At 45.8% G+C, this 27,998-nt stretch overlaps 3 protein-coding genes and 2 long non-coding RNA genes across 7 annotated transcripts in view; 2 read left to right on the top strand and 3 right to left on the bottom strand.

The window, feature by feature from the left end:
* RIGI (RNA sensor RIG-I) overlaps window positions 1-2,714 on the bottom strand; it is a 31,007-nt gene extending 28,293 nt beyond the window's left edge. For both annotated transcript variants that reach the window (XR_013980934.1, XM_080987757.1), the window contains exon 1: window positions 2,404-2,714. Coding sequence is in view for 1 of the 2 variants with exons in the window: in XM_080987757.1 (XP_080843883.1) it covers window positions 2,404-2,509 (106 nt within the window). In the remaining variant the exon portion in view is untranslated. The remainder of the gene's footprint in view (window positions 1-2,403) is intronic.
* Window positions 2,715-7,129: 4,415 nt separating this feature from the next.
* TOPORS (TOP1 binding arginine/serine rich protein, E3 ubiquitin ligase) lies at window positions 7,130-12,815 on the bottom strand. 2 transcript variants are annotated; one of them, XM_080987612.1, is made up of 2 exons: window positions 12,578-12,815; window positions 7,130-10,813 (listed from the first exon to the last, which is right to left on the bottom strand). In XM_080987612.1, exons 1-2 carry the CDS (start codon window positions 12,650-12,652, stop codon window positions 7,856-7,858), a joined length of 3,033 nt encoding a protein of 1,010 aa, XP_080843738.1. In that variant the 5' UTR covers window positions 12,653-12,815; the 3' UTR covers window positions 7,130-7,855. The 2 variants fall into 2 exon arrangements, with proteins under 2 accessions (XP_080843738.1, XP_080843739.1); XM_080987613.1 differs by lacking the exon at window positions 12,578-12,815 and adding an exon at window positions 12,338-12,475.
* Window positions 12,816-13,804: 989 nt separating this feature from the next.
* Window positions 13,805-16,167, top strand: LOC308466670. The gene is made up of 2 exons (XR_013980929.1): window positions 13,805-13,953; window positions 14,764-16,167. It is a non-coding gene; the product is annotated as an uncharacterized lncRNA (long non-coding RNA).
* Window positions 16,168-17,026: 859 nt separating this feature from the next.
* Window positions 17,027-22,922, bottom strand: NDUFB6 (NADH:ubiquinone oxidoreductase subunit B6). The gene is made up of 4 exons (XM_080987616.1): window positions 22,660-22,922; window positions 19,805-19,897; window positions 18,741-18,785; window positions 17,027-17,176 (listed from the first exon to the last, which is right to left on the bottom strand). Exons 1-4 carry the CDS (start codon window positions 22,891-22,893, stop codon window positions 17,111-17,113), a joined length of 438 nt encoding a protein of 145 aa, XP_080843742.1. The 5' UTR covers window positions 22,894-22,922; the 3' UTR covers window positions 17,027-17,110.
* Window positions 22,923-24,063: 1,141 nt separating this feature from the next.
* Window positions 24,064-27,998, top strand: part of LOC308466826 — a 149,005-nt gene continuing 145,070 nt past the window's right edge. Inside the window, exon 1 of the long non-coding RNA XR_013980989.1 lies at window positions 24,064-24,554. This is a non-coding gene — a long non-coding RNA (uncharacterized lncRNA). The remainder of the gene's footprint in view (window positions 24,555-27,998) is intronic.

The raw sequence follows: 27,998 nt of genomic DNA, 5'->3' as shown, positions 1-27,998 counted from the left end.
TCATTTCCCTGATTGTCTTCCTTGGTCTCCTGTGCTGCTGCGGACAATGTATTCCTATCCTTATGTCCAGTTTCCGTTCACCCTTACCCCACACTCCCATTCTTGCACCCTTGCAACCCGATCGCACCCTTCCCGAGGTCCTGCCCATGTATCACCTTGGAGAAGGAGAGTATGTAGCAATGGATGTGAGGCAATAATTTTTTTCCCCAAAAAATTAAGCCTCAGAGAGGGGAATTGTCATAGGAGAATCAGGGTCAGAGAGGGGAATAAAGGTAAAATGATCCTAATGATATCATCCTACCCCAAAGTCCCACAATAATAATAAACTGTGCCTTAAAGAACGCATTGTTGGGAAGATGCCATTAAAGAACGCATTGTTGGGAAGATGCCATCTTACTGTGGTTTTTCACGTATCATTGAATGTAATATAATGTGTGCCTTTTTAATGCATCATCTTAACGTAACGTGCCTGTTGCCATTCCTGTGTACCTCTTTCTCCATGAAGCTATCCTTTTAAAATGTATTCGTGGATGTATCTTTAATGAAATGCCGTACTATGCTGTACTTTTCTGAATGTATCCAAAATGTAGTTTTTAAAGAATGTAACAATCTAAATATTTCAAAATGTATATACTTGACTCAATATTGTATCCAAAAGGCTGCCAAAACTCAATCCACCACACTGCCTCCTACTGGGTCTGCAAACCATACCATGAATACACACAGATATGAGCTCAAAATAAAGCAGTCTTATTTTCCAAAAAAATATGCAAACATCAGGCTATCACACCCGAATTGATAGCAATGCAGAATAGGACTTCACATTAACATTTAAGTCATTTCCTGAACATCTTCTCAAACATCCAGCCTCACATCTGCATGCTGATTATCAGCAGTTGCGGAGGTTTTCCTGTAGATAAAGGAAAAGCCATTTTAAGCAGATCCAGAATTAAATAACACGATCGACACATACCACCTGAGCCCTTCAGCAAATTGACACCTCCAGAAAGTCTTTCAACATCCTGCTTACCTTATGTTAATCCACTCTTCACACCCCTCATATCGCTTCCCCCCCACCTCCTTGCTATTGATCTGAATGAAAATCAAAAGGTATAAGAATCAAGGCAGTCCCTTTGTTCAGGGTCTCTGACTCCGTGTCATTGCGTGAGCGGGGACCCTGTTGCAACAGTTTTTTGTGTTGTTGTTTTTTTCCTGTTCTTTCAATAAAGATCAGGCTTTGCTTTTTCCAATCCTGGTGTGGTCTCTGTCTCTTCCCGACCGGTACAGAGCCTTCATTTGCGCTCCTTCTGGGGCCCTGGTCCTTCTTCTGAGGAGGGGGGCCCTTGGGGAGGCAATTAAATATTTATTTCAATACCCAGCTCTGCCTCTCTTTCAAATCAAATAAAGGGGGTGAAGGTGCTGTGTGAGTGTCTTGATGCGGTTAGCAGATGGATGGTGGCTAACAGATTGAGGTTGAATCCTGAAAAGACAGAAGTACTGTTTTTAGGGGACAGGGGGCGGGCTGGTGTGAAGGACTCCCTGGTTTTGAATGGGGTAACTGTGCCCCTGAAGGACCAGTTGCGTAGCCTGGGAGTCATTTTGGACTCACAGTTGTCCATAGAGGCCTGTGTCCAGGGCAGCTGTTTACCAGCTCCATCTGATACGCAGGCTGAGACCCTACCTGCCCGCGGACTGTCTCGCCAGAGTGGCACATGCTCTAGTTATTTCTCGCTTGAACTACTGCAATGCGCTCTATGTGGGGCTACCTTTGAAGGTGACCCGGAAGCTACAACTAATCCAGAATGCGGCAGCTAGACTGGTGACTGGGAGCGGCCGCCAAGACCACATAACACCAGTCTTGAAAGACCTACATTGGCTCCCAGTACATTTCTGAGCCCAATTCAAAGTGTTGGTGCTGACCTTTAAAGCCCTAAACGGCCTCGGTCCACTATACCTGAAGGAGCGTCTCCACCCCCATTGTTCTGCCCAGACACTGAGGTCCAGCTCCGAGGGCCTTCTGGAGGTTCCCTCGCTGCAAGAAGCCAAGTTACAGGGAACCAGGCAGAGGGCCTTCTCGGTAGTGGCACCCGCCCTGTGGAACGCCCTCCCACCAGATGTCAAACAGAAAAACAACTACTAGACTTTTAGAAGACATCTGAAGGCAGCCCTGTTCAGGGAAGTTTTTAATATTTAATAGACTATTGTATTTTAATTTTGTTGGAAGCCGCCCAGAGCGGCTGGGGAAACCCAGCCAGATGGGTGGGGTATAAATAATAAATAATTATTTATTATTATTATTATTATTATTATTATTATTATTATTATTATTCCATCGCTGCTTCCTGCTCTCCAGTAAGTGCATCGGGAAAGCCAGGCAAAGAAGGCATCTTGCAAGTGACTCACCATCGCTGAGCCAATCCTTCATGTAGCTCACGACATAGGCAGGCTTCAGCGTCTCCACGATATAACGCCGATAGCAGAGCAGGCTCCGTTTCTCCTCTTCGCTCATGCCGACTCTCTCTCCAGCCCTTTTCGCAAGCGCCTTTCCTCCTCCACCAGCGCGACTGACGCAAATTAAATACTGCAAAATAAAAAAAAAGCTGCGTAAAGTTGCAAGTTCCGGAGGCAGCAGGCGGAACGCGAGCGCTTCTTCCACGACTGGCCCGGTGACAGTCCCGCGTCCCCGCGCTTTATAGAGGGGGGCGTGCCTGCATTTCCTCGAAGTCAGCTGACGGGCCGAGGAAGGACAGGGAAGCTCCGCCGGCAAAAAGCACGAATCGAAAGTGACGAATTGGAAACCGAAAGTTGGGATGCGGTTGGTCCGTGTGGGCGGCGGCGGGGGCAGGGAAGGAGGCAGCTAAGAACGGGGCGCACCCTGCGTTTCCAAAAGGGGTTCCTCCCTCCCCAAATTACAATCACACCTGGCAAATGTCCTTTTAAGAGCAGTTTCATCCACATCAATTTTTTTTTGGGGGGGGGGGGGTGGGTCGGCGGCGGGCGGGACATGTGCGTATCCAGGATTTTTGTTAGGGGGGCATCCTCAAAGGTTGTTGAGCAACTTTTGGGGAAATCGGTCCAAAAGGTTGTTGAGCTTTTTTAGGGTGATCATGCGGGCACAAGGAGGACATTGGGGGCGGGGGGGGGGGAGACAGGCTTCTGCTGCTGGGAGGGGGGGGCAGAATCTCAGTTAATTGAATACAGTGGTACCTCGGGTTAAGTACTTAATTCGTTCCGGAGGTCCGTTCTTAACCTGAAACTGTTCTTAACCTGAAGCACCACCTTAGCTAATGGGGCCTCCCGCTGCTGCCACGCCGCCGGAGCACGATTTCTGTTCTCATCCTGAAGCAAAGTTCTTAACCTGAAGCACTGTTTCTGGGTTAGCAGAGTCTGTAACCTGAAGCGTATGTAACCCGAGGTACCACTGTATTTTAAATGCTTTCCAATAATTTTTGAGCATTTGGGGGAGACGGCTGCGCTGTTGAACAACAACTGCCAGAATCTCCTTGCTTGTCACTTGAAGACCTTGGTTTGAGCCCCAGCCTCTGGAGCAGGGGAAAACAAGCTTGTTCCCTTCATAGCTACCTGCTGGAAGTATTCAGCCCGTTGCGAACATACAGGTAGGACTGGACACACACTTCCAGTAGAAATAAAAGTGAGCTTGACGGATCAATAATCATATCTTGTACTTCCAGTGTTAGAGGCGATGCACCTCTGAATACCAGCTGCTGGAAATCACAAGTGAGAAGAAAATTGTTGCCCTCAGGTCCTGCTTGTAGACTTCCCTTAGCATCTGGCTGGCCCTTGATAATAATAATAATAATAATAATAATAATAATAATAAATTATTTATAACCCAGCCACTCTGGGAGGCTCCCAGTAGAATATTAATAATAATGATAAAACATCAAACATTAAAAACTTCCCTAAACTGGGCTGCCTTCAGAGGTCTTCTAAAAGTCAGATAGTTGTTTATCTCCTTGACATCTGATGGGAGGGTGGTTCCACAGGGCGGGTGCCATTACCGAGAAGGCCCTCTGCCTGGTTCCCTGTAGCTTAAGATAGAATAGGATGCTGGACTTTCTTCTCCTCATGTTCCTAAGGATTGGCCTTGGTACAAGACAGCTTCTGTTCTTCCTATCTTTTGTAGCAGCCCTGTATTAAACCATTCCAATACTGCAGAATCCTCCCACTAACTGAATAATTGCAGGAACCTGGTTTATTAGGATGGGTGCAGGGCTGAGGAGTCCTCTGTGTCTTCTGGTCTCGCCACCGCTTGAATCCCCTGCTACTACCTTCCCATCTTTCCCTGCACAACATCTTCCCCCAAGATGACATTGCCACAACCACAACCTTGGAGAAGCAGCAGATACCTGGAGCCACAAATTTAGCCGGAACCGAGGGAAGGAGGAATGTCTCCGAAAAGGAAATGTTATGAAAATCTAGCACATCGTCAACATGTGCCATGTACCATGATCTGCACACTACTGTGGTGTCCCAAAATTTTCCAAGCTATGGCTAAGACCCATATCCACCAAAGGGGGCTTTAGATTTGCATTTCTCACACAACAGGTTGGGATTCTCAGGATGCTGTGTAAGCAAGTCTGCAGGCTTCAGTTTGCAACAGGCTGATGCAATACTCTCTGTGGAATGACTCCACAGTAATGTGATTGGCTGTCACCGGTTTAAAGGTAAAGCCTGTCCAATAGTGGTGGTGGTGGAGTGGTGTAGATGATTGTGGAGTTTCCTTTTGCCTCAAGGTGCAGCCAGATACTCTGTCTGATTATACGAACTGCTTCTGTAGATATTTGTATATATATTTTGCTCACAATAAATAATACTGCACTAAAGAACCTGGGACTCTGAGCATTCTGCTAAAAGCGCCATGAGGAATTCGCGACAAGCAGCCCTATTACAAAATTTAAGGAGCAGGCAGGTTCCCACTTCAGTAATTCAGTAATTGAGAAATGGAAACAGAAACTGCATACATTTCCAGCTTTCCGAGCCAAGTGGTGTCATAATATCTGATGCAGAAACTGCAATAGCAGCAGACACACCACTATGAATTCACTTATTTGTTTTAAACAGGAAACTTTTTAGGTTTGCACAATTACCCAGAGGGAACAAAAAAGAATGCAGCTCCTAAATACTGTGTACCAAGCAAAAAAATAGAAGTCTCCTAGGCATGTATGGATAGGCATAATAAAACACTGCTTTGCAAAGTTTCCAAAATGCAACACATTCATGGTCTTTGGAGCCTACAAGCAAGCGATGACCCATTAGGATTAGACAATAATTTTATCACACAAAGTATAATCAGCTGGCTCTTAATTCCATTCATTCATCATAGGAAAAGCTGCCAAGTTTCATCTCTTTCTCTCTCTATAGTTTTTTGTCCAAAATCAAAACGTATTAATTTGTATGGACTAAACAATCACTGGCCTTCCTAATGTTTTACCATCTGCAAGACAGAAGGAACCTGGGGAGGTGGGAAATGAAATCACTAGGCCATATAAACAGCAGGTCTGAACGACTGTTCCCATATTTCTTCTGTAATTTCAGAGCATTTTAATATTCAGTCTTGAAAGCTTCCAGCATTATTTAAGAAATGGGGTGGTGCTCCTGCCTGCTCCACTCTCCCATCCCCTGCCCCCCTCAATCCCCAATAACATCCTATTCCTACCCCATGCAACTACTAAGCTTTTCACCTTCCCAACCCCACTGCAATTTCCATGCCTTTATTGTGGAGCCCCCTTTGTGTACATGCCCCTTGCTGATTTATCTTTAAGATAAATAGAATCCTGTAAGTTAACTTGCTCAGTTAGCAAAGGTGAAGTTCATCTGCAGGATGCTGTACCTACAGTATATGGGTGCTTTTTTTGTTTCATTTTGGTTTCTAAATTAGTACATTGAATCTGGAACTTCGCGTTGAAGGCAACACAGAACACCAGGAGTGAAATGCATATGCAAGAAGGTACTGTGGAATACTTGAGGACTCCTCATCCTTTTTCAGTCTCACGAAAGGCAGGTGAGCAATCGAATAAGTTTTTAAAGGCCATTTCCCACCCTTTCAGCATCTCTCCTTCCTTGCTGTACTCAGAGGGTGACTTTCGGGCAAAGGGACTGAGACGGAGGACTGTGGTTTTAAATAACCACAGAGGTTTGAGTAAAGAAAGGATGGGGGGACACTGAGGGGTTGCTCCTTAAAAAAAAAAAAAAGTTTTAACAAAGAGAACTAGCAGAGATGAGTACTACACAGAATCCAACACCAGAAAGCTAATGCAAGAGAGCCTTTCCAAACTCCTTAATTGAACTCAAACCTTGTTTTAAACTGGCATTCTTCCCCGTGTCAGCCCCTGCTCACTCTACCCAAACTTCTGCCATTGTTTAAAATCACCACTTTCCCCCTCACTGTCTCTCCCATCTTATTCCCAACTGTTGTGCGGCTTGTCTTAGTGCCACCCTGACTTCATGCAAATCCAGGATTGAGATGAAACGCCTGAAATCCTCCGATGGGGCTGCGCTTTGACTTCATGCAAATCCAGGACTGCGGTGTGGCACTACAAATCCTTCAGCAGGAGCTGCACCATGAGAGACTTACATTTTTACGTCTATAGGAAGATGAAAGCTTAAAACCTCTATGAGGAGCAATGCTCAGCACTCAAAAAAACCCCCAAAACCTGGCAAATTAGGAAGACATCACTCTTCTGTATTTTAGTATAAAATCTATTTCATTTCTCTTTTAAAGACCAACCCAATTTTCCCACATCTGAAGTTAACTATTCATTCTAAACAGCTCATTTTGCTATGCAGCATCAGCAGCCGACTCAAACATCACTTTGCAAGATCTGCTCATGGGGAATAGCCAACGAAACCTTTTAGGACCTTTCGCTGGTTCCAAACCAGAGCTCTCACCTTCCCATGTCTTCTCCCCTTACATCCTCGGCTGGCAGTCCACTTAAATAACAGGAAATCACTATTTATTCGTCTCCCGTCATTGAGGAATGACACTGCTAGATGATCTACAAATTCTGCAGTTTTGTTTTTAAGATAACCAATATCTAGCAATATTCAATGTGTGGTCAGCTTTCGCAAACTGGAAAGCAAACAAGCGTGTAGACGGTAAACATAATAGATTTCAGGAACGTCTTTATTAGAACTCCTATGAAATACTTGCTCAAAGGGCAGCCTGAATCAAGATTATTTAACAACCATGGATCTTTATTGGTGGGGTAGAGTACCTCAGGTCTGGATCCAGCAGCCCACTGCTTTCAAAAGGGTGGTAGCCAATGTTAATCATATTCAGAGTAGAGCCACTGAAATGTTAATTGATTTCAATGGGTCTACTCTTGAGTGTGACTTTGTTGGGTACCACCCAGAGTGCATGAAGCAGCACAGGAAGAGAGGAGCTGGGAAGGGGAGGGCAGTAGCAGCAAAAAGAATATGGTCTGCAAGTGATCCATTAAAGTGGAGAATCAATGGCACAAAGCAAAGTCAATCTAAGCAGATGAAGGACATGGCAAAATTAAACCTGAATTTATTTCCTAACATTACATATTAAAAAGCTATGAGATACCAGAGGGTTTATATTACAGGGGTGGCCGGCGGGGGGGGGGGGCAGGGAGAGGAACAGTATGATTTTGTGACACAGGAAACATAAAATCTGAGGGGGAAGGGGGTTGGAGATTAGTCATGTTCTGCTTTCTTGGGCTTATGTATAAAAATGGGAGGACAAGTCCTTCTTTATGCATAAGTGATTTCATAATTCTTAGCACAGAAACCATGAGAAGGTTTGTCACTTTCAAGAAAAGTCTGATTGGGGGTAGGGGGGCGTTCAAAAACAGTTCTGTCTTAGGAGTTATACGTTCTGCTCTGACAAGTCCAATTGACATGAATGTTCAATAATAAGTTTCCTTGAGATCCTTAACAGCAAAGGCGCTCTGGTGGTTGGCAACAGGCTGGCAGATTCAGCTTCTACACTGCTAGGCTGATTTCCTATGCTAGATGAAGTACCACAGTCTGTCAAAGTAGGGGTGTGTCCACTGGCTGCTCCTTGCGGCTGTACATCCCCATTTGAAGTCACATCTTCTACCACCGTCCTAGTAGTTGAAGTAACAATGCTGTCCTTGTCCACACTTTCCAGTTCATCAACTCTGTCATAATTACAGTCTCTGGCTTCCAAGAGCGAAGAAGGAGACTCTGCCTCTCTCTCATTTTGCGGGATTGTAGGACTCCAGGAAATGCTACTTTCATACTCTGTGTTCTCCTGGATCTCAGTGTCCTTATCACTGTCACTGTCAATTGTTATTACCACCGGAGAAGAAAGTGGGGAAGGGTCAATGTGGTTCTTGCGTGGCTTCCTCTCTCTTTTCCTCTTCTTTTTATGATGCCTTGCCATTTCAGTGGCTTTCCCTTCATAAATAATCTCCACGCTTGGGCTCCTTGATATTTGCATCCTTCTCTTGTGCCGACTCTCGGCCTCAGGCTGTCTGTCCGAAAAGCTCTCTTTCTTTTTGTCAAAGCCCTTGTATTTTTCAAGGGCGCTTGCATCTTTTGCCGAAGAGGCTTCCTCATTTCCCGCGTGGGCACTCTCCAGGTGACGGGTTTTATATTTCCTTTTCCCGCTGGGCTTCTCAGATCGCACTCTCTCGGGCCCTCTGGGAGGAGTCCTCGACCTGCTGCTGGAGCGACTTCTTGATCTGCGTCTCTCATAATAGTAATACCTGCTTTCTCTGTCACCTCTTGGGTTTCGAGTATTCACCCGTTCAGAAAAGGACTGCATTCTGTAGTCAGGGCTGGCAGACTGCCTTGAGTACCGAGCTCTGGCCTGAATCCTTCTCCTGTAAGATGATTCATACCCATCTCGGGCTGAATTTCTGCTGTAAATGGTGCACTCCCATTTGTACTTGGTGTCTCTTACGTAACTGTCTCTTACGTAGTAATCACTGTCTTTGCTCTTTGATCTGCTTTTGCTGTTGTCGTTGCTGTGTGATCTAGAACGGCTTAGATCTCTAGATTCAATGCTCTCACTACTCACAGAAAGAGCTTGGCTTTTCCGAGACAGACTCTTGTCTCGGGTTCTTGACCGCTTCTTGTCCTTCCTATGCTTATGTCTGCTACTGTCTCTTTTCCTTTTCCGTTTCTCCATACTGCGATGCTTCCTCTTGCTTTTCAGGCCACGATGCTCTCTGCTACGTGAATGCGATTCACATTTCCTCCTTTTGGATAAACTGTAGTCATCGTCACCATCTCTTTTTGTAGGGGAGCTTTGTAGCCAAGATTGGGTAGCTGGTTCTCTGGTTGTACTACTGTCCTCCTTTTCACTCCTTTTGGATTTCCTTTTATTGGATAGGGATACGCTGGCTTTATAACAGGTGCTCCCATTTCCAGACCCAATGGAGAACGGTGATGCGGACCCACTGGCATCGGTGTCACTAAAACTGTGATACTGGATGGGCTGCACTGCCTTCACATCTTCGCTTTTCTCGCCAGCAGATTCCTCAGAGTCGGAAGACAGCTCCACTAGTTCGGGCGTTCTCTCTGCTAACGGCTTCACGTAGCCAACAATAACACAGTTGTCGGAGGAATCACAGCTGTCACCATTCATCTCCACGATAGCCGGTAACTGAGCCTGCAACTCAATTGGGTTAGCAGAGGGCTCTCCATCAGAGCTTTCCGAAGTGTCCAAAGCAGTAGATACAGCGGCACGAACCTGCTCTGAAGTGGAATACGATGGACCAGGCGTCTCATCATCCCATGGTGCCTGACCAATACCAGCTGCAAAGGAACTATGGTCTGGTTCTTGAGCATCTGCCTCATCTGGAGAGATTGTAATAATGGAGGAATCAGACCGGCTCCCTTCTTCGTAGGATGGAGCAGGGCAATCATAATTTGCATGCTGATCGTATGCCTCTATGTTAAAGGGGCATCTGGCAAAGCTGATGAATTCGTGCAGAAAGTGCACCGTGCGATGAAGTAAGAAAGGCTTTAAGTCATCAGCAAATGCCTGGCTCTCCAGATCATATCTGGTCACATTACTCATGATAATATGCTGCACAATGTTGACCAGAGACCCATGAGCGCCGAACAGGACTGTGAGTTCACGCTTTAGCCATGGAACGAGCCTATGGAGGCAGGCAGGATTCCTGCGGAAAAATTCAGCCGATATGTCTCTATAGCGCCCTCCGTCCTCAATGCTCCTGACACGTGTGCCAGAGCGGTACAGAGCTCTTCGGAAGTTGATTATCTCCTGTTCTTGAATCTGACGCATGGACCTGCCTTCTAAACAGGCTTGTCGCCTCGAAGCTAGACGCCTGATCATTTGCTGCATTTCTGCATTTCTCTGCCTCGTCGTCTGGCTGGATAACCCTTCAAACAAAATCCCATTGTCTGGAGGGGACACCGTTGTTCGAGAAGAGGAACTTCTCCGGGGATAAGCTGATGTACGGCGCTCCCTTGTTAAAGTTGTCCGGTAACGGAATCGCCTCCCGTCAGGATTAGCGAAATAGTCCGTGTCTGAAGGCCGGACTGTATAAACCTTAAAGTCATCTTCTGATCTCATGCTGTGCACAATGGAGTGGAAAGGCTGTTTGCAGAGCGGGCATTCGGCCTTGTTTTTGGACCACTCCTGCACGCAACGAAAGCAGAACTTATGCCAACAATGGTCCAAGTAGGCCACATTTTCAAACTGGTCCAGGCAGATCGGACACTTGGAGTCTGGTGAGGAATCTGAGGACATTGTCTGATGCAGCTTATTGGTGCCAACTTTGGGTGAACAGCGATCCACCGTGAAGTCTTCTGTCACTGGTGCCACATTCTGCAAATAAGAAAAAAGAGAGGCAATGATCCACGTGCACTCAGCAATCTGTGATCCAAATCAATGATCCAAATCAGTGTTGAGTTAGCTGGAAGTGAAATTACACAGTGTCAGCCAACTGAACCTCGAACCATAGAGAAGGGGAACCTCTGGTCCATGAGCTTAATCTGGCCTGCAGCCCTGGAAACAGTCCCCTATCATTATCCCTAGGCCATGCACCATTCTTTCATACCTGTTCTGTTAAGTCCACAGTTGCAGAAAGCTATTTTTGGCTGATGAAGCAGAGAACGCCATCCCTGCTTTACCAGTCCAAACAGTTTCTATACCGACAGCAGAAGAAACATATTCCATGTCTCCATAACCAGGACAGCAAAGCACAGAGGGAGAAAAAGTGCAAAGGAGAGGCAGCAGTGAAGCTGGGTCTAACCACAACACAGCATACAACACTGCATCAATATTATCTAAATAATGTGTCTGTTAAAGGAGTGGCCCTTGACAGCTGTCATTTCAAAGTTTGGTGCTTTGGTCAACATGAAAGCCCTTAGCACAAGGTGTTCCAACGCACAGCCTAAGGGACACATGCAGCCCTCAAGGCATTTGGGGCAGTCAGTTCTCAGCATCATGCTGCCTCCCCAAAGCTGTGTAAACGATGTGCCTGACTTTGGGAAGGAGGCTTGAGGGCTCTGACAGGGTGCTACAATTTGGCCACTTTCTTCCCCAAAGCCTAGTCAGTGCTTTTGCCTTCCCTGCACTACTTCTGGAGCCTCCTTAAAACACCAATTCAGATGCGTGGAAGCTCTATGAGGTTCAGCTACTTTTTAAGCTGCTGGTTTTGGCTGAGAATATTAATATTTTGTTGTTGTTTTTTGGAATGCCCTCCCATCAGATGTCAAGGAAATAAACAACTAACTGACATCTGAAAGGCAACCCTGTATAGGAAGGCTTCTAACGTTCGTGTTTTACTGTGCTTAATTTGTTAAAAGCCAACCAGAGTGGCTGGGGCAACCCCCCCCCCCCCAAGAATATATTATATGACTGGTTATATATTGGTTATATATATCATTGGTTTCCTTACAGCCAAGCGGTACGCACATTGTGTTTCTTGTACATAATGATGATAGTGACATTGATGACAGGTGAGTAACTATATAATGTTTAGAAAGCAGCCCTGTATAGGGAAGCATTTCAAGGTTTAGGGTTTTATTATGTACTGATATATATTCAGGAAGGCACCCAGAGCGGCTGGAGCAACCTCCCCCCCCCATATAATATAATATTATGTGATTGGTTATATATATTATTGGTAATATATATTTCTGGTTTCCTTACGGCATATACATTGTATTTCCTGTACATAATAACGGCAGTAGCGTTGAGTGGAGCAATAATGACAATAACAATAACAATTTATTATTTATACCCCGCCCAACTGGTTGGGTTTCCCCAGCCAGGCTGGGCGGCTTCCACCAAAACATTAAAATACAATCATTTTAACCAAACCCCCACTTTCTCCCCACCACCTACCACACTCCCAGGGGGAGGGCGAGGGGGGGGGGAACCTTAGACTGACACCGGCGACCCAGGGGAGCCAAGGAGCATCCAGGCGCAGGCGCGAGACGAGGAAAGCGAGCGAGCGCCGGGACGACTGACTGGCCGTGTGCCGTTAACAGCGGAGGGAGGTGTGGGGGGGGGGGCAACGGAAGCGGAGTGCCCGGATGACCCGACCTTCTCTCTCTCTCTCCCCCCCCCCAGCCCAACGCTCACCTGAGCCTTCGATCTCTGGCGCCGGGGGCCGTTGGCCCCGGAGGCTCGGCTGCGAAGCTCCCGCGGGTCACCCATCGGCGTCGAAGGCGGCCGTTGGGCGACAGCGGCGGCGGGGAGGCGGCTCCTCAGGACGGCTCTGGCCCTGGCCGACCCGGATACGCAACCTCTTCCCTTTCCGGGTTAACAGGAAAACTTATTAAAATTACCCCTGCGTTGGTTTATATCACTCACTCACTCTCTCACACCCACAGACCCCCTCCCCCAGACCCCGTTCCCCCCAGTGACGCCACAGTCGTGGCCGTTTGCTGTCAATCAAGTGAAACCCCCCTCCCCCAGCCTTATAATGTCGGTTTCTGGCCAGGTATGTTTTTTCCCGTCCAACTCCCAGCCCACACTTGCAGATCTCTTCTCTCTAATATCTATCTATCTATCTATCTATCTATCTACTGTCTGTCTATAAGCCATAATAAATAACAAGATGAAAGAGGAAAAATCTTTTTAAATAATTCCTTAAAGATCAACTAAATATAAGCTTTCGTGTGTAATAATCGTCTACAAGTCAGTGTCTCCCAAACACCGCCTCTTTTTGGACTACAATTCCCATCATCCTTTGCTACTGGTCCTGTTACATAGGGATGATGGGAGTTGTAGTTCAATCACCGCGGGAGACCCAGGTTTTAAAGCCATGCAGATATTGAATTAGATAGATAGATCAGCGAACCTTCCTGGCACTATTTTTTTAAAAAAAGGATGAGTGGGGAATCAAAGCCTTCCTATATAGAAACCGTTTCCCCAAAGGCGCCCGCCGTGGGTCCGGGTACCACAAGCGAGCGGGGAAGCGAGGCTCCCTTTTGGCGCAGGAACCGTAGCATCCCGGAGCATCTCTCCTTGGAAGCAAGCCCCGGAGCTCCACGAAGCTTGCTCCCAAATAATTGGATCGCAAGCGTTTTAAAGCTGCGATCCTATGCACAGTTTAGCCCGGGAAGGAGCGCCGCGCGGGACCCGGGCGGGACCTGAAAGCAATATGCATGCTGAATGCTTCTTCAGGGAAGGGAGAACTCGAACCCAGAGCCAGGCGTGCTCGGTAGGAGCTGAGCCCCGGGACTGGTACTCTCGGCGGGTTTGCAGCCGTTGGTGCCTCTCCTGCGCGAGAGAGAGTCCCGATCGCGTGTGGGGTCCGAGGAAAGGGTTGCCCTCGAGCAACAGGACGGGTTGAGAGCTTTGCTCCCTTAAGGAAAATGGCTCCCCGGGACGCAGCCGCTGGTTCCCTTTCCTGTTCACGCAACTTCCCGAGACTCCGCTGCGGGTTGCGAGTCGGAGGGAGCGCGAGAATGGCGCAGGTCAGCCGGAGGACGCTGGAGTGGATATACTCGCTGGTAAGGCGCCCGTTGCGCCCCTATTTCTTTTTGGCCTCTTCCGTAGCAAGCAGGGAGTCAGGCTCCTGACGCCCTTCGTGGCAACGGGAAGTTTGGTAGGCGGCGGTTTGGGCTGCGATCCTGTCGCGTGTCCACCACCGCTGCACTCAATGAGGCTGGTTGCTGTGCAGACAGGCGCAGGATCCTGCATTACTGGGCTGCAATCCTATGTACGTTTCCTGGGTACGCAGGCCAAGGGCGCATATGCTGCAATTCACAGAATTGAAGAGTTGGAAAGGACCCCGAGGATCATTTAGTCCAACCCCACTGAAATACTGGAATTAATGAATATACAGCTGTCCCATATGGGGATCGAACCTTGCAACCACGGCGTTATCAGCACCAGGCTCTAATGATAATGTAGGTTTTTCATTTGGAGCAGTGGCCCCAGCTGCACTGCACTTTTTGTCTGCGGCCAGTGAATCCTGAGAATTGTAGTGCAAGGGTGCAGAGAGTTGTTGGGGGAGTCCTGTTCCCCTTGCAAAAATACAATGTGGTGGTTTCACAGTCTCCCTTCCCAGGGAACTCTGGGAATTGCAGCACTATGCGCTGTATAGGGGTTTCTCTAACGACTCCTGGCACCCTTAGCAAACTACAGTTCCTAGCATCCTTTGGCAGAAGCCATGGCTATTTAAAGTGGTTTAATGCATTTACTGCTTTAAATGTATGGCACAGGGCTGCTTAAGAAAAGCCATTTTATTCTGCTTGCAAACAAGCGTCCCATGTCAAATGTAAATGTCTATAAACACCGTTTTATTCTGCCTTTAACAGATTCTTCTCACCATTGTATTGCTTTCATGGGGATATGTCATTTATGCAACACGAATAGCAGCCAAATGGCAGCTGAAGGAAGACTACCCTGCAGAAACACAGAATCTGTGAGACATTCAGCAGCAAAACATTCCCACAGGTCATGCAGCAATGTGAAGATATCTACAGTTGTTTTATTGCTGCTGGAATGAGTTGTGAAAAGAATCTGAATTCAAAGTTAGCAAGATTTACAAAAAAACAAAAAAATACTGAAACTTCTCAAATAAGGATTAGAGCAAGAAAACACCTGGAAGGGATTTTTGTTCTCAGTCAATGAAAAAGAATGTACTCTTTTCACATGCCTGTCTCTGCTAACATCAACTAAGAAGACAACTTTTAGAGTTCAGATCCCTTCCATTTCACGATTCGGATACATTTCACTTCAAGCATGAGGCTTTAAGTCGGCATCCTAAAAGAGCCTGTTTTAAATATCTGGATCACTTCTGAACAGATTTTATCAGCAAACCTGATTTATCACATGTATAGTGAAAATGAATGAAATCTAGTAGTTTTTCCAGGCTTCCTAATGTATTTTACTCTTTCTGAAATCTAAAAAGAGAAACAGTATGTGCAGTGCTTAGTGTCAAACTACCATCTGGGAGACAAAGGTTCAAATCCCACTCAGTCATGAAGCACACAAGGTGTAACTTGGCCATCCTCTCAGCCTAACATATTGGCTGAAGTTTTGCTGCATTTCTTTTATAGGTTTATTTGTATGCATTGCTCTTCTTTCGTATTTTATACCATCCTTTATGCTTTTCAATTTTCTAAGTCACTTGGAGATGGTTTATGTGTGAATAATGAAAGGAACAAATAATATCCCGGAGCTGTTGTAAGGATGAAATAAAGAGGAGGTGAACCGTCTCCCACCTTGAGCTACTTGGAAGAAATGCAAGAATAAATAAAATTCCAAATCAGTTCGCATCTCTTCTCCCTCCTTTGAGAAGTTCTCCTTCTCCCAAGACTGAGCTGATTTTCCTTTTCCGTCACAACCAGTCTGATCTTCAACTTGAAGTGTAGAATTTATCACTGTTTACTAATCTCTGTTTGGCAGCGATAGCATTCAGCATGGTCTTGCTGTCTGTTGTGAGAAATTTCTGTAAGAAGAGTGTGCATAGCCTCAGGATCACCATTGTATCTTTCCTTTCCACTTGGGTCAATGTGGCAATTGGCCCTGATAGCCAAACACAAAGAGAGACTTGCCACACCTAAGAATACTCCACTAACTTTATGTATATAGGGATTGTAGGTTGAATGACAAACTCATTATTTTAAGGTGGAGAGGTCACTCCTTAATTCCATGTTCAAAACAGATTATAGAATTCTACTGTTGAAGCAATAAATTGGTAACAATGAAGCTGTAAACTTTTTCGCTGGATTTATTTCAATAAGACAGTGATCATACACAAAAGTTGTTTTAACAGCCCAGACACAGAAGTGTTGTAATATCTGGAAACAATATAATCATTAATATTTACAATGCAATATCAATAATCTATTAAGAGATTAAAGGTGAGTAGTAACAAAACGAAGGGCCGCTCTACATCTGAACAGCACATCCTGCATTCCAGCCAAAGCTCTATTTTCCAATGACTAATCTCAAATGACAGTACATGATTTTGAAGAAACATTCTTACTCCTCCCCATCCCGATAGTTTACATTGCCCTCAATTAAGCAGAAGCATATGCTTATCAAATCCTTGTAATAAAAGATTCTATACTTTATAAGGTTGTTTTTAAAGGGTTATTGATTTTTTATGGCAGCATAATTTATATGTAAATATAAAGTGTAGCTTTAGTTTCTTTTTCTGTTTGGCTTTGTTCAGGTATCAAATGGGTTCATTCTGCCATGTTTTTAAATGCTGGTTAAACTGTTGTGTATTACACTTCATGACCTGAATAGTTTTAACTGATGGTTGAAGCCTGTGCTCTCCCCCCCCCCCCATCCCCCAATACAACCAAGCTGCAATCTCTCCTTGGCCTGCATCCAGAATTATAATGAGTGAATTCAATAGCAACACCTACAAGAATTGCACTGAGAGACCCTGAGCACATTATCACATGCCATCCCTTTCTTTGGAGTAGGCAGTCCATGCTATCAGAAAATGCTATTAATTCGTAAGATTGTTCACTGCTGTGTGCCGTGCAGGGATGTTCCATTACTGTTCTGAACAGCAAGTCAGAGAAATAATATGTTTATTTCAAAAATGAAAAGCCGTACTAGTAGTCTGGAAGTCATCTTTATTGTTAAATTTGATACATCCTGAAGACAGACACGCGTCTGTAGTTTTCCAAGTTCTTGAGTCTCTTAATGATGGCTGCTGGGTATATCCAATGGGGGAACTACTTCCCCCGTCTCCATAATTATGTCACCCTAAGAAGTTAAAAGAAATCATAATTCTTGTTGTAACACAGTTGTTTTAGACACTGAATGAAGCACACATCCTTCTTCAGTACCAATTATGCTCCTATTTCAGCACATTTTGGAAATATTTTCTTGCAAATCAGAAATTCCAGCTATATAACTGATTTACTAAACTCACTCTTTCAAAACCACGTATACTTTGCTATACAGGCAACTCTTGACTTACATGGGGTTGTGTCCCGGGGATAGCTCCTAAACCCAAAATTGTGTAGTGACAAAACCCATTGGGTTCAAGGGCGGGTGGGATTGCCAAAATCTTTTCTTGGGCACCTGCTCCCTTTATTTATTTTTTAAAATTGCCAAGTGCATAAAGCTGGATGTGCAGAAGTTAAATGCACGTTAAGTTGCTATTTACCTGTACCATAAAAAACAAAGTCTTCCTAGAGCAGAGAAATAAGTATACTCCAAACCTGCTATCTGTGAGTGGAAATGCTCACTCTGGAACTGTATTTCTCATACCAGGAACAGAGAAGGACTCTTGTGTATTTACACCAGCCCCACAGAAACAACAAACACACGGTTTTCAAGGGCCCTATACACGTGGGCCGAAAGGTTGCAGGTGGTAGGATGAGAATACCCTCATTCATGGTCCTTCCAGATCTACAATTCTATGACCTATAGGTAAAAGTTTTAATACGTGCTACTGGTTTTGTGCTTTACCTTACCCTGCATACAAAGGGTAGGTAACCATTTTCAATTCAATGGTCCCATTCTCTCATGGGCAGCCCTCCAGAAGCTGCAGGACGGGGTGGGAAGTTTCGTAAAAAGGTAAGGGACCCCTGACCATTAGGTCCAGTTGTGGCCGACTCTGGGGTTGCGGCGCTCATCTCGCTTTATTGGCCGAGGGAGCCGGCGTACAGCTTCCGGGTCATGTGGCCAGCATGACTAAGCTGCTTCTGGCAAACCAGAGCAGCACACGGAAACACTGTTTACCTTCCTGCCGGAGCAGTACCTATTTATCTACTTGCACTTTGAGGTGCTTTCGAACTGCTAGGTTGGCAGGAGCAGGGACCGAGCAATGGGAGCTCACCCGATCGCGGGGATTCGAACTGCCAACCTTTTGATCAGCAAGTCCTAGGCTCTGTAGTTTAACCCACAGCGCCACCCGCGTCCCTTGGGAAGTTGGGTAGTCAGAAGCAAAATCAGACCTGGCCAGTAAAAAATGGGCAAAGCAACTTGCCTTTGTCCAGTAGGATACCTTTCTGTCACACAAAAGGCAGAAGTTTCCCTACACACACCCACACACCCACACCTCCTGATCCTTCACCAAAGCAAGCAAAAGGGATCACCACTGTTGATGAACATATTTCAGCCTGGCATAAGCACTTGAAACCGCAGAGCAGGAACAGTGATGTATATGGCCTGAGAGGCCATAACACAGGACTGGATGGAGAGACCCAGAGGGCCTCATTGATCCCTCAGGTCTGAGGTTCTCCACTCCTGCTCCACGTAGTCGCTTTATTAATTCTTTATACAGCAGACTGCCAAAGGAATAAAAGCAAATTTTACTCACTGGGTATATCTTGGGCTTCGTCTCGACTATTCCGTATGGCCGACGCTGTGAATGAAAATAGCAAACTTAAGGATTCCAAGGGAAGTCGCCATTCTGGAAGCTCTCTGGGCATTTGTTATACCCTGTCCCATCTCAATAGCTTTTCAGTCCCTTGTAGCTTGCAACTATTTTGCTATGCCGAAGCTCATTGTGCCCTCTTAAGTGAGCCAAAGTCCTCCACAGCTGAGAAAAACACACACATCCCAATAGAATGCTACACTCCCATGAACAGGAAGACGCAGTCTGATCTTTGGCATTAGCACAAAATTACATGTACTTGTTTAGCTATTTACACTGCCCTTTTCTAGGCAAAACACCTTAAGAAAGCAGCTTAAAAGTATAGCAAGTATATCTACAGTGCCTAATTCAAAAGCAACAGTATATATGAGGAATTTTAGCCAGTCAAAGGTATTTTTTTTAATGGCAAAAGAATTTAAAAAATTGACACTGAATGTACTGTTAGTGCAGTCAGCTTTGACAATCTTGTTAAGCTGAGTGGGAGGAGAGGAGAGGAGAGGAGAGGAGAGGAGAGGAGAGGAGAGGAGAAGAGAAGAGAAGAGAAGAGAAGAGAAGAGAAGAGAAGAGAAAAGGGAAGAGGCTGTATGGTGCTTCATCTGCCATCCAGTAACTAGAAATGTCAAAGCTCATCATGCTAAAATTTTTGAAGGTTTCAGGCAGGGACTTGGCCTTGGCTACTGGATACAAAGTGTTCTGTTGTTCTAACTCCTGTTCCCCAAAAGGGAAGGGCACCTTTCAACTCCTTAAACCTGGGGGACAGGAGTTAAACTTTACAGCCAAGATGTTGCTGGAGGAAAATGATGTCACACAGACAGGTAGTCCAGCCTCCTGGGCTTAAGAAGTTGGCCGTCTGTTTCTAAACAGCAACCTATGATTTTCAGAAAAGGCAGGTTGGGGATGTGGAGAAAAGCACCACAGAAAAGGTGCCTATATATATTGTATATCCATAAATCTATGCTCATGGCTAGGTCCCAAACTGTATTACCAAAATGCTACAGAATACATACCGCTAGGTGATACTTGGTGTAATAGTGGGCAAGCCAAAAAGGAATAAGGAGCCGAACTACAAGAAACTTTGAAGCTTTGTAGGTTTTGAATACCTAAAAATAAGCAGTTTTTTCTTATTAGTTCCTGACATCTTAAGAACTTTGATATAAACAATATTTTTTTCCATTCATAAAAATTAAAACAAATAGTTTATGATTAATTCGCGCCAGACTTTGGGCTGCTTTGAGTGCCACAAGATACCATGGTTAGTCATAAGAGGAACAAACTTCGGCAAGGCTTGGGGTTGTAACCTCACGCCTTCTTGTCCAGCACAGCTACAAGAAGTTCCTTGGAAGGTAAAAGCGGCTTATAAATGTAATAAACAAACAAATAACTGCGCACTAAGCGAATTGGCAAATAAGCAGCTCAAAAACCGCAAAACCCTTTCGTCTAGCGAGTTTTTCGTCTTGCGAGGCATTCGTCTTGCGGGGCACCACTGTAGTTTGGAAACTTTAGCTAATGTAGAATTCAGCGGCGGTTTGAGCATATTGCACCAATCTTGGTCCGACTGCATTGGCTCCCAATTAGTTTCCAGGACCAATTCAAAGTGCTGGTTTTGACCTATAAAGCCTTAAACCGCTCAGGACCACAATACCTCAAAGACCGCCTCTTCCCATATGAACCTACCCGGACCCTGAGATCATCTTCCGAGGCCCTTCTTCGTGTGCCTCCTCCTCTGGAGATCCGGAGGGTGGCAACACGAGAAGGGGCCTTCTCTGCGGTGGCTCTCCATCTCAGGGCGGTTCATAGGATAAAATCACAATATAAAAACACAAAGATACATAATCAAAACAAAAACATCCCAAGGTGGCATATCAATGTAACAAGTGAATAAAACAACTGCGCGCTAAGTGAACTGGCAAGTAAACGAGTAAAATGAACGAATAGGTAAACACAGGGCTGGATTTAGGTTTGATGAGGTCCTAAGCTACTGAAGGTAAAATGGGGAGCTTTATATGTCCAGCTGTCGTTTATCAACAACAAATTGTTGCTGTTTTTTGTGTTGAATTTATGCTATATGGTAATTTATGGACCTAATAGGTATCTAAAGCCATTTGCACATAACAAATAGGAGCCCACACAACACAAAACACTGTTGCTGTATGTAGGTTTTATTTTACTTTTTTTTATCTTATATTTTGGAAATTTACATCCAGTGCCTTTTTTTCCTTTAAATTTTTTGGGGACCCCCAAGAGAGTGGGGCCCTAAGCTATAGCTTGTTGGGAGGATGGAAACCACGTGCACCACCTGGAGCTCCTTGGAAGGCAAGGGCGGATTAAATGAATAAATCATTGTGCACTAAATGTATTGGCAAACAAACGATGGACCAATGAACCAGGGCCAGATTTAGGTTTGATGAGGCCCTAAGCTACTGAAGGTAATGGGGCCCTTTATATGTCCAGCTGTCCTTTGTCAATAACAAATTGTTGCTGTTTGTTTTTTGTGTGTGTTGAATATATGCTATACGGTAATGTATGGACCTAATAGGTATCTAAAGTCATTTGCCACTGTAGCTGTATGTAGGTTTTATTTATTTATCTATCTTATATTTTGGAAATGTACATTGAGTTTTTTTCCTCTTTGGATTTTTTTGGGGCCCCCAAGAGAGTGGGGCCCTAAACTACAGCTTGTTTAGCTTATATGTAAATCTGGTGCTGCAATGAACCAATCCCTAAACCAGGCATAGGCAAACTCAGCCCTCCAGATGTTTTGGGACTACAACTCGAATCAACCCTGGTGATCAATGGGGTGACAGATGTCGCAGCCAGATCGCCCTCACATCCAATTTCTTGAATTTCTGATTAACCCTCAAGAAAGGAGGACATTTTCGCTGGCCAGGTTTAATTTAAATCCATCAAACCTCCTTTGGGGAAGGTTCTCTGGCAGGGTGGAAGGACAAAGAACTTAGCCATGTGAAGACCACCTGGTGGAAACCCTCATGTATACGGTTCTCAATTGTAAACTATATGCTGATCTCCACCAGCAATTTCTAGATCAACTCTGTATCCCCCAATGGAAACCAGAGTCAGAGGTCATACATTTTCTATTACTGGGGAATGATCAGGAGCTCACCAAGTTAGTGGCTAAATATCTCTATTTGGGTCTTTGCCGTCAAAATACACTGCAGACGTCTGATCTCCCTGGAGACCAAGAGATGTGACGATAGACTGCCCTGCCTCCTTTCTTTGAGCAAATGTTTGTGCCGCTGTAAAGGTAAAGGGAGCACTGACCGTTAGGTCCAGTCGTGGCCTACTCTGGGGTTGGGGCGCTCATCTCGCTTTATTGGCCAAGGGAGCCGGCGTACAGCTTCCGGGTCATGTGGCCAGCAGGACTAAGCCGCTTCTGGCGAACCAGAGCAAAGCACGGAAACGCCGTTTACCTTCCTGCTGGAGCGGTGCCTATTTATCTACTTGCACTTTGACGTGCTTTCGAACTGCTAGGCTGGCAGGAGCAGGGACCGAGCAACGGGAGCTCACCCCGTCGCGGGGATTCGAACTGCCGACCTTCTGATCAGCAAGTCCTAGGCTCTGTGGTTTAACCCTGTGGTTTAACCCACAGTGCCACTGGGGAAGCAGTAATTCTGTATTGATTTGTTTTGGATGTTTGCATGTGATGCCAAGGAAAGGTTTGACGATGATGATGATGATGATGATGACGACTACAACTCCCATCATCCCTGACCACTGGTCCTGTTAGCTAGGGATGATGGGAGTTGTAGTCCCCAAACATCTGGGGGTCCGAGTTTGCCTATGCCTGACCTAAACCCGCGAGGAAAGAGAGTCTCCCTTGGGCCTCCCTCCCTCCCCGCCTCACCTGCTGCCTCCAGAGCCCGCCAGGCTTGAGGAACCCCTCCCAGAAGCCTTCCACCAGGCCGGGCTTCCTCGGGGGCAGGACGGGCTCCCTGGGGCTCAGCTCCTGGTCCTTCAGCCAGCGGCGCCGCAGCGCCCTCAGCTGCTCCAGGCGAAGCTTCTCGTCGGCCGTGTAGCCCATCGTCGTCCCCTGAGGGACGACCCCGCCGCGGCCCAGCTCCGAGCCCGGAGGAGCCATCTCCACACGCCTTGCGCTCCCGGCCCCGCCGCGCGACCTTGCCCGGCAGCGGGCAGCAGCAGCAGCACGGCGACCGAGGGACAGGAAGTGGCGTCCCCCTCGCGCGCCGCCGCCGCAGGACCCCATAGAGATAGGAAGAAGGAAAAAAAGGGTAAAGTGACACACGGTTTCATACTTCCGGCGATACGGGATGGGTTCTTCGTAGGCACCTTTCCCCCTCCCAGTACTTTTCAATGTGAGTTTTTTTAAATTAAAAAGGTGATTTTGTTGAGAATCCAAAACGCAGGAAGCGTGAAAAGAAAACCCCAGTAACGTCTTTCTATCCGGTTTTTCAGGAGCGAGAACGGCTCCCTGCTTTGCGTAGGAAGTTAGCATTTTGCCCCGGAATCTACGGCTGCTATGCATGGCTCTACACTTTTTCTGGCTCTGGGGGGCGGCGCCTGCATATTGAATCCAGCAGAAACGGATCAAACAGAGCAGAGAGCCGAGCTTTCCCGTATATCACCTAAAAGAGCCTCACTTGAATGTCTAAGGTCTCCTCCCGTATTGTATTGTATATTAATTTCTATTTTATTTACGTCCTACCTTTTTATTTTATTTTATGTTATTATTTTATATTTTTATTTTATTTTCACCCCACCTTTCTTCTTCAAGAAGCCCTGATCAGATTCAAATTCATGGCATCGCCAGCAGCCAGACTTGCTTTGGTTTAGCTGTTTAGCATCAAATCACCAAGCCTCACTGATGGGTGTTCAGTAGGGCTTTCTTCCGAGTAGGCATGGTTGGGCTTGAGCTGTTAAGAATGTGGGAATGAGCTGGATTTGCTGAACTATCGGGACGTGTTGATAAATGGATTAGAACATTCATCCATCCTTTTATTGGCATAATTTAGACAATAACATCATAAAAGAGAAAGAAATAAAATAAAAAAGGGAAGGAATCCATAAAACATTGGCGATTAGAACCAAAGGTTGTAGCGACCCTTCAGAATGCTATAGACTATTTCCCTCTGTAAGGATATGTTATTAAAAGATGCAGTGGGACAGGGCTGTTTTTTTTTCTTTTTGAAATGAGGAGTTTTTTGTTGTTGCAGAAAGCAGCAGGCAAATAGCACCCTAATTGAGCCAATGTAAAGTCAGTTGCTCTTATACCTGCGACCATCAATTGCTCTTATACCTGCGACCATCAAGTTTTGCATACAGTGGTGCCTCGGTCCGCTAACCCAGAAATATTACCTCGGGTTAAGAACTTTGCTTCAGGATGAGAAGAGAAATTGTGCGGCGGCAGCGGGAGGCCCCCATTAGCTAAAGTGGTACCTCAGGTTAAGAAGAGTTTCAGGTTAAGAACAGACCTCCAGAACGAATTATGTTCTTAACCCGAGGTACCACTGTACAGTGGATGCTCGGGTTGCAAATGTGATCCATGTGAGAGGCAAGTTCGCAACCCGCAGCGCCGCGTCTGCGCGAGTCTTGATTCAGCTCTTCTGCGCATGCGCAAAGCATGATTTAGCGCTTCTGCGCATGCGTGAGCGCTGAAACCCGGAAGTAACCCGGGTAATACCCGGAAGTAATTCCTGGTTCGGCGCGGTGCGCAACCTGAAAACACGCAACCTGAAGCGTCTGTAACCCGAGGTATGACTGTATTATGTACATTGTTATATCGTTGAATTGCAACCAGTATTTTCATGATGGTTTTTAATTGGGGGAAGCCAGTAAAGGGGCCATGTTTTGCTTTAAAAGATGAGTTTTTAAAAAACACGTCGGTTAATTTCTCTCTCTGTTCCCAACCTGGCGCTCTCCAGATGTTTAGGATTGCAAAACACGACGACAGCAGCTCTTACTTGAGAGTAAGATATATATCTTTATACAGGCTTCACAGGCTCTGTGAGAAGCACAAGATGTCATGATTCCAAGTTACATGACAATGCAAGAGGTTCTGATCCAAACGGAAGCTACAAAGCTGTCCCAACAGTTGACACAAAGTTTTACAGACATGGGGAAAGCTCAGTCATGAGACTCTCTCACCCTATAGGACTGCTGCACATGCATCTAGGCAGATGCTTCCGATCCCACCGATGGAGGTGATGCCTGGTTCTTGACCACAGTATTGTGCTCTGCAGGAGGGCCAGTGGAGCAAGTTGGCAGATCTGAATCCCCCTCCCCAATATCTAGAATCCCAAGGGGAGGACCACCATCCCTGGGTCCCAGCCTGCCAGACGCCCCCTGCTCCTGCTCCTTGCTCCTCTTCCATCTGGGTCAAAACATGCGAGATCCTGATGGAACCAAGGTGTCTGTGGTAGAAAACATTCCTTGATCTGTTTCTCCTGTGCGTTTTTCAGACGGTGTTCCTGTGTTCCTTGGAAGCTTATCAGAGGATCCCCACTTAGAAAAATCAGTAATCCGGATGCAATTAACGGACTAGGCAGAATTAGATAAATTAACAGGAAGGATTTGAAACCTGCGGGAGCAGAGATTCTTAGAAGATTGGAGTAAATATACGAACTATCTGAAAAGTAATTGTAATGAACAGATTACGCTAGTAGGACTGCAAGACGTTTTGTAAGGAGGACTATTTGAAATATTGCAAGAAAGACTATGAGGAGAACTATTGGTTAATGATAATTAAGAGTAATAGAGAAATTAAGAAATGCAGAATAAGTGATAAAGAACGAAAAATCATCAGAGGTGTTGATGGAAGTCTAAAACATTGTATAAGATAAGAAGTTATGTTATATGACTGTTGGAAATGATACGTTAAAAAACCCAATAAAAGTGTATTAAAAAAATAAAATAGAAAAATCAGTAATCAGGGAGCAGGTTTTCTAAACCACAGCTTGCCCACCACTGTGAACACTCCCCTTGCAATGTATAGCAATGTCAGGAGGTATTAAATTTGTCTGGCTAGAGTGCACACTAAACTTTACCGTGTGTGTGTGTCCTGGAACATGCATCAGAATCCTTTGCAATCCAATAAACATGGAAAGAGTTCCCTAAAGGCAGAAAGTTTGAAAGTCATTGTTCTACTAGAGAGCGAGTCAACATCTTTAGTTATTTGATCTATGGAGAAAGTCAAATAAGTACAGTGGTACCTCAGGTTACATACCTGTATGTTCGCAACGGGCTGAATACTTCCAGCAGGTAGCTATGAAGGGAACAAGCTTGTTTTCCCCTGCTCCAGAGGCTGGGGCTCAAACCAAGGTCTTCAAGTGACAAGCAAGGAGATTCTGGCAGTTGTTGTTCAACAGCGCAGCCGTCTCCCCCAAATGCTCAAAAATTATTGGAAAGCATTTAAAATACAGTGGTACCTCGGGTTACATACGCTTCAGGTTACAGACTCTGCTAACCCAGAAACAGTGCTTCAGGTTAAGAACTTTGCTTCAGGATGAGAACAGAAATCGTGCTCCGGCGGTGCAGCGGCAGCAGGAGGCCCCATTAGCTAAAGTGGTGCTTCAGGTTAAGAACAGTTTCAGGTTAGGAACGGACCTCCGGAACGAATTAAGTACTTAACCCAAGGTACCACTGTAATCACTTTCTTGGGGGTGGGGTGGGGGAGTCCACAGCGAAGAGGAAACAGCTGAACACGGCTCCATTTTGGCAAAAGGACTTGCCCTGCCCCCAGATTCTACAGGCTAGAGATACTGTAATCTGTGTGCATGTGTATTTATAGATGTACATATGCATGTGTATTTGTGTGTGTGTGTGTGTGAATCCATAGAAACTGCTGTTCGATGCAGAAGCAGAGACAGAAACTTGGAAAAGAGAGAGAGAGCCACGTTTGAGCTCTGGAAGCGAATGGCATTTCATAGTGTTTCTTTGGAGACCTGATGTGGAAGCGATGGACTTCAGGCGGCTGCATGGAACGTTTCGCCATTCAGGAAGTGCAACGGTATATTGCAGTGCCACGAAGGAGGCTGGCAAGGCAGAAGGGCAACTCTTGGGACTGCACAATAGGAACACTGTCCTTGTGGTCCTTTCACATTACAAGGGATGTCTGGGAGCACCTCTCAGATCAGAGCAGGGCAGCTGGTTGGAGCAGCAGACTGTACCCAAGGTCCACCTCATCGCTACTGCTTGCTTTCCCTCCTTTCCTAAGAAGACTTTAAAACAACATCTTCCCTAGCTACTTTTTTGTTTTTTTACAATTGTATAGGTTTTTGCCTATCCAGAATCTACACAGTATGCTTCCTGGACTGTACACGAGATCCTGGCGTATCATTTATTGGGGAAGGCAGAGTTTTGGGGGACTCCCAGAGTTCATGGGAATGTTCTATAGTCAGAGATCGGGGAGAAGGACTTGGCTGGCACAGTAAAAAATAAACCCGGCTGGGGAAGAGTCGGGATGATGAGCAAGTCTAAAGACCTTTCTGGCTGATGGCTTCAAAGTCATTCTAGCTGGGTCAAGGCTTACATGGAATCCGGTCAGTGGCACAGAAGAGAGAGGACAGGCGCAGCTTTTTTATATATGTTTGTGGCCGATGTGTCACATGAAGTTGGCTTTTTAAAGATACTAAGGAGTTGCTGAGAAATTGTGCAGGACCAATGGTCTGACTGTACAAGGCAGCATCTTGAGTTCACTTATGGTTGGGCTACTCCTGCACGTGTAAAATCCAGCAAATTTTCTCCTTGAAATTTTGCATATCTTAAACCACAGAGCCTAGGACTTGCTGACATTTCTTTTTACTCTCTGATATTGCAGCACTTGCCTTCCCCCACTGTAAAGCTGCTCTTTGTAATTTTTTGACGCTGCTTCCATACTGTACAGGGGACACGGGTGGTGCTGTGGGTTAAACCACAGAGCCTAGGACTTGCGGATCAGAAGGTCGGGGGTTTGAATCCCCACAATGGGGTGAGCTCCCATTGCTCGGTCCCTGCTCCTGCCAACCTAGCAGTTCAAAAGCACGTCAAAGTGCAAGTAGATAAATAGGTACCGCTCCGGCGGGAAGGTAAACGGCGTTTCCGTGTGCTGCTCTGGTTCGCCAGAAGTGGCTTAGTCATGCTGGCCACATGACCCGGAAGCTGTATGCCAGCTCCCTCGGCCAGTAAAGCAAGATGAGCGCCGCAACCCTAGAGTCGTCTGCGACTGGACCTAATGGTCAGGGGTCCCTT

Source organism: Podarcis pityusensis (assembly GCF_964106645.2).
Source record: "Podarcis pityusensis genome assembly, chromosome: 17".
NCBI classification, from domain to species: domain Eukaryota; kingdom Metazoa; phylum Chordata; class Lepidosauria; order Squamata; family Lacertidae; genus Podarcis; species Podarcis pityusensis.
The sequence above is the reverse complement of the archived record's forward strand: the minus strand, read 5'-3'. Positions and strand labels throughout refer to the sequence as shown.